This window comes from Sipha flava, unplaced genomic scaffold (assembly GCF_003268045.1).
Source record: "Sipha flava isolate LNK unplaced genomic scaffold, YSA_version1 250_pilon_pilon, whole genome shotgun sequence".
NCBI classification, from domain to species: Eukaryota; Metazoa; Arthropoda; class Insecta; order Hemiptera; family Aphididae; genus Sipha; species Sipha flava.
Window position 1 is genome coordinate 934,535 of NW_020272902.1, and position 12,924 is coordinate 947,458.

At 25.2% G+C, this 12,924-nt stretch overlaps 1 protein-coding gene across 1 annotated transcript; it reads right to left on the reverse strand.

Annotated features, from left to right (window-relative positions):
- Positions 1 to 7,794: 7,794 nt before the first annotated feature.
- LOC112684497 lies at positions 7,795 to 8,439 on the reverse strand. The gene is made up of 2 exons (XM_025556047.1): positions 8,186 to 8,439; positions 7,795 to 8,035 (listed from the first exon to the last, which is right to left on the reverse strand). Exons 1-2 carry the CDS (start codon positions 8,437 to 8,439, stop codon positions 7,795 to 7,797), a joined length of 495 nt encoding a protein of 164 aa, XP_025411832.1.
- Between the last annotated feature and the right edge of the window lie 4,485 nt (positions 8,440 to 12,924).

The window sequence follows — 12,924 nt, forward strand, 5'->3', positions numbered from 1 at the left end:
TATATACTTAATTTATTTTTAAAATATGAATTTAGTATGAGTTCATACATACATATATAAAAATTGAAATATCAATTGATAAAAGCTAAAATCTGTTGATCATTTTATACAAGACGAATGAACTATTTTGATATTATAATTTCTTGTTTCTCATTCAGATATTGATGTTGTATTAAGCGTGCGATTTGTAAATAGCTTATTTTCAAACTGATTTCTGTCACTTCCATTATCTGTTGTAAGAATATTTAATTATTATCGCATCTAAACTGTTTAAAAGTATATAAATCCAATTGCTTATAATTATTGTATTCTATATACACTGCAAAAAAGGATTTCGACAATAAGTTATAAACCTGCACTATTGAATAATGCATTTTTCAAGGCACAATCAATATTTAATACGCTTAAATTCAAAGCGTAATTCAAATTCAAAAATTATTTTTTATAAATATTCCATATGATCTCACATTCCAATACGTTTAAATAGACAGGAAACAGCCGACTATTAGTTCTTCAAATGAAAACTGATATTATTTTTTGTTATTTTTTGTATATAGTATCTAGGTCAGATTAGATGAAAAGTCTATAAACCACTGATAAATCAAATCGAACATTTAATCCAAAATTTGATTTGAAAATGATTGTATATACTTAAATACGCAGTACTGTGAATTGAGTTAAACGATTAATTAGCACAGATATCCAATAACCATAATCCATTTAATGAAGATAACTTAATCAAGATATACAATAATAATAATAATAATAATAATTTATTTATTACGGAAAAAAAACCAATTTACATAATATTTGAAAAGAATAAAAGTTATAAAGTATAATTAGAAATATGATGGTAGGTACATAGTATAATAAATTGTATATAAAAACAAAAAAAAAAATAATAATATAATATAAATACAATCAATAATTAATATAATATATAAATGATTAGGAATACATTAAAATAATTTATTTAGATCTAAAAGTGCTGCGTAAAAAAAATTTATATTATTTGTGCTATTCGCGGCTGACATCAAAATATAAGAAGGTGATAAAGAATGGTAGTTTTTTTAAATACTGGATAAGTAAAATACGGTTTTATTTTTTGAATTAGGAAAATTAATTTTAAAAATTTAAACACTTTATTAATTTTGAAAAATCAACAATATTTCTTAATAATTTAAGTAAAAATTTGAGTACTAGTAATTTAAATCTTTTATCCAGAGGCATTATTGTGAAAAAGTTATGAGCAATATCATAACCTGAATGAGGATCTCTATGTAAATTGCATTGGTAACATAATAATCACAAACAATTATTTTGGATTTTCGAGAGACATATAACCATAAGTTATTATCGTACTTTAATAAATATAATATCATTAATGTATTGAAAAAAAAAACAATTATAAATGGTAAGCTTCGTTGGACTTCATTTTCATGTTTAGTTTCGTCCAAATTATATCATAGCAACTTATTATTTATTTTTAGCAATTTTCATAATAATATAATATACATATATCTACAAAAATCATAATACGTTAATACGAATGGATCTACGGTTGGAATCAATCACTCGTTACGCTTTGCCACTTTTTGCATCAACACCAGATTAAGTCTCGTGGGATTGCGTCTTGGATATATTATTTTGGTTGAACATGTAAAGACATTTATTTTTTTTCAAACATAAAAGCTACTACTCATTATTTTGACGAAAAAGAATAATAATTATAAGCTTAATGATTTTTTTGTTTAATTTTTATTAGTTTAGAGTCGTTGGAAATCAATTTTTTCAAGAATAATAATTTGAAATTAAATTATTGATAAATTTGATGATAAATGACATACGTGATTGATTTGATAGTTTTGACGTAGAAATATGTTTGAACATACCATCAACCATTAACATAACATAGACATATATAATCCACAAAATACGATTTTACATTTAATATAAAACGAATAAATATACAAAACGAAACATAATTATAATTGGTTTTTATTTTTTACATAGAGAAATACCTCAACTTGTAATATTTTTGTGAATACGAATAGTGAAATTATTTAAGTTTACTCTCAAAATGATATAATTCATATACATTTTTTTAATTTAATACTTGTTCAGAACATAAATATGTACGAAATAACTATAAATTATTAACAGTCACTAAATATCAACCCTCAGGGGGTACTAAGCAATTAGTACTCCGGGCATAGCAAATTCGGGGCTCCGATTGGTGAAAAGTCTCAGGCGAACGATTCCAGTAGGTAATGGCGTAGGGAATGTGGTGCTCCCATTACCCGGTGTGGGAAACGATACCACAATAGCCCCTTATTGATTCCAGTAAAGAGAGAGGGGAAGTCCTCCAAAACTTGGGTCCTTCATTAATGGGGGTTGACGTAGGGCTAACCAACCAGCTCATAAAATTAATTTGGTTCCGAAACAAAACACAGCAAAGCCTCGGATGAAAAATAAATTATAAAAGTTTGGTTAGAAACATGGAATGTACGTACAATGTATGCAGCAGGAACAATGACGACAGTACTATCTGCAGTGCAGAGATATCTGTGCCAAATAATAGTTAAACAAGAGATTAGATGGACGAATGTAAAAAACATCAACCTTCGGGATGCGACTATTTTTTATGGTTGTGGTCAAAGCCATGAATATGGGGTTGGGTTTATAGTGAACAACAACATATTATCATTTGTGAAAACTTCATAACACACAGCGAAAGGACTTGTCTCCTATAGTTGGAGTGTAAATGGGGAAACATCGCAGAAATAAATCGTCATCCTCCTACGGAGGATAAAGTGAAGCAAACTAAAGAAGAGTTCTACGACCATTTAGAAAGAGTTTATGGCAGTATACCCCATAAGACTAAAAAGATTATAATAGGAGACCTTAATACAAAAATCGGTAAGAAACAAGTATTCAAACCTACAATTGGGGAACACAGCCTACACAAAATATTTAGCGATAATGGGAGCATACTTAAGTAATTTCCTATGTCAAAAATTATGACTATTAGTAGTAGCTTGTATTTGCCCCCCCAAAGAAATACATAAACAAACCTGGATGTCTCCTGTTGGTCATACAAAAAACCAGATTGATCATGTCGTAGTGGATGAACAACTCAAACATAGTTTTTATAATTTATATAAACCTAAATTTAAAATTCATCATTTATTTTTTTTATTTTATTTAAGTTGTGATTTCAATACTGTTTATTTCTCCATTGAAACTTAAATATAACATTTAATTAAGTTAAAAATAAATAATTTAATAATTGATTATGAAAAATTAATAAAAATCGTGTTTTTCCTCTATAATAATAAATTATTAGTCCTACAAAAACTTTTACTATATTTGCCTCAAATTTCATAGGATTAAAAAAAAAAACATTTCATGAATAAAACTCTTGAAAAAATTTCACAATGTTAATTTTTAATTAATGTAAGATTTTTTAAATCATATTATACAGAATGTCAGTGAAATCCAAACAGGTAAAACCTTACTGATATAATTAAATAATTAGTACAGTCAGTTCACTGATTTATTAGTATTTTAGAAACACTAATAACTTTAAAATTGCATCAAATTTAATTAATATCTTAACGCTACAAAATTATATTGAATATAGTAACACGATATTATAATTGATAATTTTAATTTGGAAGTTAATTAATTCTAGTAATAAGTAATAATATGGTATGTCTAGACAGTTCGTACAGTATATAGGATCTACACAAGTTGTGCAAAATGTTCTAAAACTTTCTAGACGAATCATCCGCACGCGCGTGAGTATATAATATAATCTAGGCATGTGAGCCCATACATAATGGATTAAACGGGTATGTATATTTTTTAAAAACAATTTCAATGAGTGAGTGTGTTTTAAAATTTCAATCCAGTTATAGAATTATTCAAAACACTAGGAAAATACAATTTAACCAATTTATCATATGTAAAAATGAAAAATTTTAATTTATTTCCAGACAAAATTATAGAAAGTAATAATTTAACATGGTTAATAGTTTAAAACAGTTACTTTTTGTTTTGATTGAGTTTTACAGATATTATAAATACAAAAGACCAAGATTCCCCACAAATCTCTCAACTAGCACATTATGTATATTATGAAAAATAATAAAATACATAAAACACCGATTAATAAAATTATAAATACTAATAATATATAAAATATTTGAAGTTTCTTATTAAACAATGATAGTTCTATGTATAAATAGGAGATCAATCGAGATCTATCTTAACTATCAATAATTATCATTTTACACCTGAAATATTTTCCTTGCCACAGTGAACATTTTATCAATATTTACTAGCTTTAAAAAAGTTATAGCACTTAAATATTTAATGCGTTTATATTGACTACAATTAATCCCACCTGTCAGGGTAATCCATTCCAAAAAAAACGTGACCTCATTCTCCAAGTCAACATTTTCGTGAAGTACTCATTGCCATTTTGTTTTTCTTCTTACTAACACTTAACAAATCGGGATTTGGTTGACTTTGCAGTGCCATTTGTTAGCCGAATCTGTCCTGTTTTGATACGTTGATATCGTACGAAGGACGAGTGTAGAGAAGGAACACTAATCTCTCTAAAATATTTCAAAATTTACGTCGACGCAATCTCTTTTATTAACCTTGATGTGGCAATTACTGTTTAAAATTAAAAGATACCTATGTATTTGCAGTCAGAATACGACAATGTCGAAAAGAAAGATTAACATCAAACATAACATTATGTTATTTTCACTCTTACACCTTTTGTACAGTATACCAGTGTTTTTTATAAGCTTCCGGCGTTATTTTAATGATGGTCTAAATTATTATTATTTTTTTTAACGTCATAAGTGTTATTTTTACCCCACTGCTTTCATTATAAAATTCTTCAAGGTAAAAATCTAATGATGATGAGTTAAAAAAAATAAAATATTCTTATCATAAATTATAAGTATGAAATAAATTATTGTGATAAAATTTAAAATACAAATTATATTTTTTTTTTTTACTACAAATGCATAATATTAGGCTTCACGTTAATAGAGCACAAAATAAAGTAAACTCATTCAGCATTAAAAATGAATTGCTTTTAAGTGATTTTTGGCTAAAATTAATTAGTATAATTTTTTTATATTGAGATGTATTCTATAAGAATGATTATTTGTATATATATATTTATGGCTTCATTTTCAATTTAGAAATAACTTTTGTAACTACTTTTTTTATGTATAATAAAAAATACTAAATTAAAACTATTTAATTGAAATAATGTAAATAATAAAAAAAAGTTCAATTACAATATAGTAGTTTTTTTTTAAAAAAGAAACCACATGAAATAACATGGAAGTAAGAGCCACGAATTAATATTATAGAGATTTAATAAAAAAATTTTAAATTTTAATAAAGTAAAGAAAATGTGCGAAGATGCATTCAAATTTAATTACAAAATTGAACTTCATTGAAAAGAAATATAAACCGTACATTATAAAGTATTAAAAATAACAATTGATTTTCAATAATTATTTTCTATGTTTTAAACATTTAAATACATACCCAATTTTTAACACCGAAAACGCTAAATGTAATATTAATAAGTAATTAGTTTTACAATTCTAAGTATTTTTATAATTTTTGTCGAATAATCTTTCTATTTTTGGAATTTTTTATTTTAGTCATTTGTTTTTAGGTAAACCTTAAAATACCATGGATTTTTAATTTTCACTCAAACTTTCAGTGTTCGCTTCTTCTTGTTTATAATTATTAAATTGATATCAGTATTCAGATACTTAACCATGATACTTGTTAAACGTTTAAAAATAAGTTAACTATTGAGTGATTTTCACTATTTTAAAATAGCCATGTGAAATTTAAAGTTCACCTGTGTGATCTTGTAATATTTATCTTTATTAAACTTTTATGAACCAATCGATTCTTGTCTACAGCTTAATGAATATTTCAAAGACCAAATATTCGTTGTAAATTAAAGTCCTTTTTTTTTTTTTTTTGAGTATATAATTTAACGCATTTATGTTATGCTACATTAGCTTTGATATTCATAAAACAAAAATATCGATTAAATGAAAAAAACTATTTTTAAACTCAAAAACTAGCAAATTAAATTCATCTAAATGTATAAATAAAATTTAACCAATCAAAGTAACGTTGATTTTCAGTTATTATTGAACTCGTGCAGGTAAAAGAGCAAAACAACGAGAGAATGCTAAATTTTTATTTTTCAAATTTCTTTAGTTCGTACTACAATTCGTCTGGAAAAATGTAGCGAACCTCGTACAAATCTTTACCACTAGATAGAGCTCGATGTTTTACGCTCATTGTAGTTATCTCCGCTGCGAGGAAATATATTTGTTATACAATTCTACATCTTGCCGAACGGTTAAAACGAATTATCATTCGAACAAAATACAATAAATTTTATCAGTAGCAAATTATTATAATTTATAATATAATTATAATTAAATTATATTGTTTGACATTAGAAGCAAAGGTATTTTCCAAAAGTTTTTATTAAATGACGAATATTTAGTTTTACTTTTTTGGAAAAAGATTTACGAATTGTATATGTACAAACGAAATTTTTTTTTTTTGTTAGAACATCCAACATAAGGATTTTTATATATCTATATATGTATTTACCTGTAAGTTAAGTATTTCCATCAGGGCCGTAATAAGGGTCAATGTATAGGGGAACAAATACATATATGACGCCCCTCATTCAGTATTTGTGAAATTTTTTCAAAATATAACACCAAAATATTTTTTTCTCGCATCGCTCGAATTATCAATACTTAACATAATATGTTATACTTACAACTTAACAAACATACAAGTCTATTTACTTAACACACATGTCAATAATTATTTTAGATAATGATCTTTTACAATAGATATAAATATGAAAAACTAGATACAATTTAAATAAATAGGTATTTTATTAGAAATTATCACAAATTAAAATTTTTTTTGCGTACTTTTCATGATAAAAATGTATAATCCAATCCAGACCAATCCAGTTTTCTAAGAATATCATTTTCAATACATAAAAGCGATAGGGAAGATGTTTTTTCTTGCGAAAGTGTAGATCTTTGTTAATTTTTTATTCTTCTGAGAACAGAAAATGATCGCTCACCACTGACATTAGTACATGGCATACATGCATAAATCTTTAAAATTATTAACACATTTGGAAAAGTCATTTTCAAAGGAGAATTGGACAATTTAGTTAATAAACTATTTATTGTTAAATCTTGTTTGGAAAATTATTTTGCAATTTGTTGAAATTGGACTACTTCCTCAATGAAAGATAAATCTTAATCTTATTTGTACATATTAACAATATGCAATGCTTTCTTACGTAGAGCCAAAGGCTGTAATTTAGTCAAATTACTTAAAAATCCAAAGTTTGAATGGACATTTATGTATGATTCTTTTCTTTCACACAAAGTTGATGTTATAATATCAATTATAACATAGAAAAAATCATTCTTCATTTTATTACTACCCTGATGTACCGTTTCTATAAAATTTGAGTTATCAAAGTGTGTTTTTTTCTTAATGACTCTTAACTTTTCTCATGAAAATGTTGATTTCCCACATGGATCTTTAAACTTTTGCAAAATGTTCTCAAATAATTTTCTATATTCTTGTACATACAGTTCTAATGATTCATATAATGAAACAATAATTGATAAATTTATATATTTTGACTGCTTGTAGCGTCGAATCTCTACAATATGGGGGTCCATAAATTCAACATAAAACTAACTCTAATTTTTCCAATTTATTTTTCATTGAATTTGCTTCATGTCTAGTGTATGGTGTTTGAGCTTTATCTTCTGATAATATTTTTAGAACTTGTAATATTTTTTTATATCCAGATGATATTCCTTTGCACGATTCATGCCGTGAAGACCACCTAGTAGTAGATAAGCTTTTTGGAACTATTGTAGAATTAGAAGATTTATCTAAGATGTTTTTAAGAAGCTCCCATCTATATGTTGATTTAAATAAAAATATATAAACCATTTGAATTGTATAAAAAAAAATTGAGTACCTTCTTTAGTTGTTTCGGCAGCATTGGAGCCAATAAGATTTAGAGAGTGAGCTGCACATGGTACAAAAAACTGCATTACTCGCATACTTTTTTATACGAGCTGGAAGTCCTTTATATACTAAAGACATATTGGAGGCGTTGTCATAGGATTTTCCTCTGCAATTTTCTAATAGAATGCCCAACTCTTTGAATTTGTTTATTAATGCATATTCCATCTGTTCTCCTTTGTGCCTCACTGATGGTAGAAATGCTAAAAATCTTTCTTTTGATTTGCTGGTAGAAGTTATATACCGTATGACCAGTGTCAATTGATTTTCCATGAATTTTCCATGAAGTACCATGAAATGAATAACAATTTTAAATACAAATGTTTAATAATCATCTCTTATTTTTTCATACGTTTTTCTAGTTTGAATAATTCCAGTATTATTTATGTTACTTTTACAATTATGAGAAATTGTTGGCTTCTGCGACCGATTCGATTGATTTCTGCTTACCGATCAATTCGACTTAGCTTCATTTGCAGAGCATAGACGTATCATGAATGTTTTATGAGGAATGCGTACTGATGATGTTGATTCTAACTTCCCTTTTTAAATTTGAAAGTCCCCGAGCGTTCTAAACATTATATTACTACATTTCATGTGCCATTGAATATCACCAATCACCAATTATATTTCTGTCTTTCATTGATGTACAATACTAATACGAACCAAGATATTGCTGTTTGATTATTTTTTTTTTTTAAGTTGCAACGAATTTGTAATATATATTAATTTTTAAACGTAATTTATAACTATGCGTATTTATATTCTTGTATACTTTTATAAATTTCCAATTCCGTATATTCAAAATAAAATATTAATGGCTATTATTTAAAAGCTCAATTAACTCATTCTACTAAATATCCTCAAGAAATATCGCTTTAGTAATATATTGGATCAAATCAAATTTTGAGTGTTAATTATTTCAAACACAGCTCTATCAGAATTCGAATGTTGGGTGTTTCTTGATTAGAGTTGAATAAATACCTAAAAATACAAAACTGTACACTTTTAAAAGGTTTTGTTTCAAAAAACGTAAAAACTGACCATAAATTAGTGTAAATCGCATGCAAGCGTACCATTAATAAAAGCTTAAAATATTCAAATACATAAAACTATACAAGTGTTTAGTATATTAACTGTACATAAAAACATTAATACAATTTGAGATGAATTTCTACTAATATGCATAATAAAACCTATATGTACTTTAAACATTATTAGAACATAAAAAGCCCAAATAGTAATAAAATTAAGTAAATTAATTGATACATTTTAATGTACAAAAATCCAAAAATCTATATTAAATAATTATTTTAAAATAATTTACAAAAGTAAATTTTATTTCAAATTCTATTAAAAAAAAAAAAAAAAAGCTTAAAATAAATTTATCTTATCTAAATCTATACATTAAAAAAATGTATGAAATCTGCTCGGCCGTTCTATCCAGCCGATTTACATAATGATTTTTTGTCATTTAAAGCTATTAGTGTCGAAATGAAGCATCAAACATTGGATTACATCTATTTTTTGCCTTGTTCAAGTTATATACTCAAACGCGATTTCCGCCCATTGATTTCATATGGAGCGTTTCTTTCTCAATGTGTTGTGATCGTTTTGTATCCCAATATCTCCGATTAATGAAGATAGAGGGTTCGTTTTGGTCTAAGAATACTTAGTGACTAAATACCTATCATTTAAACTATTAAACATTCAAATTGAATGAGTTGGAGATTGTTATGAGCACAAGACACACTTATTATATATTTTTGTGTGATTTGAATGATTAGTACTATTAGATCTGTTTTTAAAATGACACAGTTGTTTAGAATTTAGGATTCAAAATAAGTTAACTAAGCTTATATCGATACACAAACAATATAGTTTTGAAAGGGTTACTATGAAAATTTCATTATTTAGGTTAGGTAAGAAGTTATACTCATTATGTAGCTTATCAATAACAAATTCGTATTTGATGTTATTAAACATTTTCTATTTAAAAGTTATAATAATACCAAATAGATAAAGAAATTATAATTGGGATTTATCTTTCCCGATCAAAATATATTAAACACAATTTGAGCTTTTGCTAAAACCATATATATATATATATATATATATATAACCACACATATATATATATATAGTGAAATTTAAGGTACATTTTATTTAGGCATAATAATGCAAAACAAAAGTATGAAATAACGATGCTACTAATAAGGAATATATTTCATAAAAATAAGGAAAAAATTAAACAATTTAATGTACTACGAAATCAATCATAGAATAAATTATAAAATTGAAGTTTCTTTCGTATCTTTGTATTATCAAAGCTGATTTGATACTATTTATTAACTATAATATAAAATGCGTTTGTAAACTATTACTGTTTGTGTATTAAAATTAGTTAAGCTAATAATCACATAAATTATAATAGAATTAAAAGTTAAATAGAACTTAGTTTATAATAGTGTACACTTACGAATACAGTAAATATTACTATGAATATTTAGTAATGATGGTTAAAAAAAAAATATATAATATGAATAATACAATAGTATTAAAATTAATAATTTCAGTGTACTCCGATGACATTTCACGAGTATGTAATTAGTGTTTTATTAAACAAAAATTTAAGTGCATCATAAGTTTGCGGTACAAAGATAAACCACTTAAAATGAGTTAATTGTGTTTATGATTTAGGTATAAGCTAAATATTCGCCAAAGTTATACCTATTAATAAAGTTATACTGAAGCAAATGCGTTTACCGACATTTTCTTACCGTTTATAAAAAGAATCACGTCCATAACAAATACCTTTTGAAATGTGTATCTTTCATCTGACTATTGTACACCCTACGTGTGCATTTAATCATGCAATTATGAAAAGTGGACAAGAGAATTCATATAGAAAATTTCATATGAAGAAATAATCGATGAATTTACCAAAAATATACACTGTAATAACAATTAATATCTGAAAATTGTATTCTTAAAAAAAAAGTTATATTTAAGGATAAAAATAATATCATCACATCTAATTTTTAATTAATAAAAAGCCATTTTTTTATAAGTTTGCCAGGGACGTTAGCGAATCTTTCTACGCTATTACTAACTTGTAGACAGTTTATTTCATTAAAATGTTTTTACACTGTAATGCTGCAATGGTAGTGTATTGTATATACGGTTTCGAAGTGAATTATTATAACATGACGTATTAGAAAATTATGCTAGTGTTCTGTTGATAATTCATCTAATGTTTTGAAGTAACCAAAATAAGTATTTTGCTATAGATATAAGGAGCAAAAATAATTACAAGGAATTTCCTAAAGCATGCACCAAGGAAAAAAAAAAAATCTAATGCTCCCAAGCTTTCTAACTATATATTTATATGTATAGTGGTACTCCAGAGTAAAAACTCTGGTTGTAGTACTTTAAAAAACTGAATTAATGAATAATACTACATAATAAATCTCGTACTAGTCACGTTTTCATTATTTTTGTTAAGAACGATAAAAATAACAGAATAATATTATTTTTAGTTATCATAATATTATAGAAATTATTATAAACAGAATATGATTTTCTTATAAATCAGTAATTTATGTTCTTTATGTGTTAAAATATGAATCAGTCAACTGAATAATACTTGACAAGATTATTTGTAAAAATGTCTTGCATAGTTATCCGCATTAGTTATAATTAAATATCAAACTCAACTCAACTATAAAAATTGATTTTATGAAACATAATTAGAGTTGGTTATTCTCAAGCAGTGCTAAGTGTATTGACGTAAAGTACTTGAGTGTAATATATTATTATTTAGCTTATAGTAATATTTAACTATTTAATATAATAATTAATAATATGATCCTTGTGGATATTTATTCAATCCAACATACTAAATGTTAACGAAATGAAATTAACTTTATTAATTTCATTTTTACGGTAACTATCATAACTGATTGATGAACACAACAAATTTTGAACAGTAGACATTTAGTTAATCAACACTATTATATTAATCAGGTGACAATAAACTTTTTAATATTTTTATGAAATTTAAAAAAAAAAATGTTTTTATGTTATACTAAGCATTTTTCAAATTATAATTTGAGTGTTTTGTTATTGTAAAAACACACGCGATCGCACAAAATTATAGAGCGTATATTTTTGAGAGACTTCCATCAAATATATTTCTATTTCCATAACACAATGTTCTCCCTTGCACTATAATACATTTTCAGAATATTGGATACATATTTGTTTTTAAATAAATATTAATTGTTACATTAATTTTACCGCATAAAACAAAAATAAAATTCGAATAAAATTAATAATTATTTTTAATCTATACAATGCAATTACAAATTTTGAATACTTAATTTTCAAAATTTGTTTCATATTACTTACACTTTAAATAATTAAATAAAATGATTTTTTGCACATACCGTATAACACTCTTTGCATGCTTAATTTTGAAGGCATTAAATAATATAACTCTTTTGAGTTCATTAAAGAATAATAAGAATATAACCTTTTATGTACTAAAAACGGTTATGATATTTTTCATAGTAAAATATTAAAACCATGAAGAATCGTAAACGAGTATTTGAATATGGTTTAATAATTTGGATAAAACACATCTAATCATAATTAAATTGTAATGGAACTCAGCTTCAAGCTTTTTTTAATATTTCAATTTATGCCCGTTATGTTAGGATATTATAAATTTCTTTTACAGTATTTTTCTCCCTGAACGGTTAAATATATTATAATGTT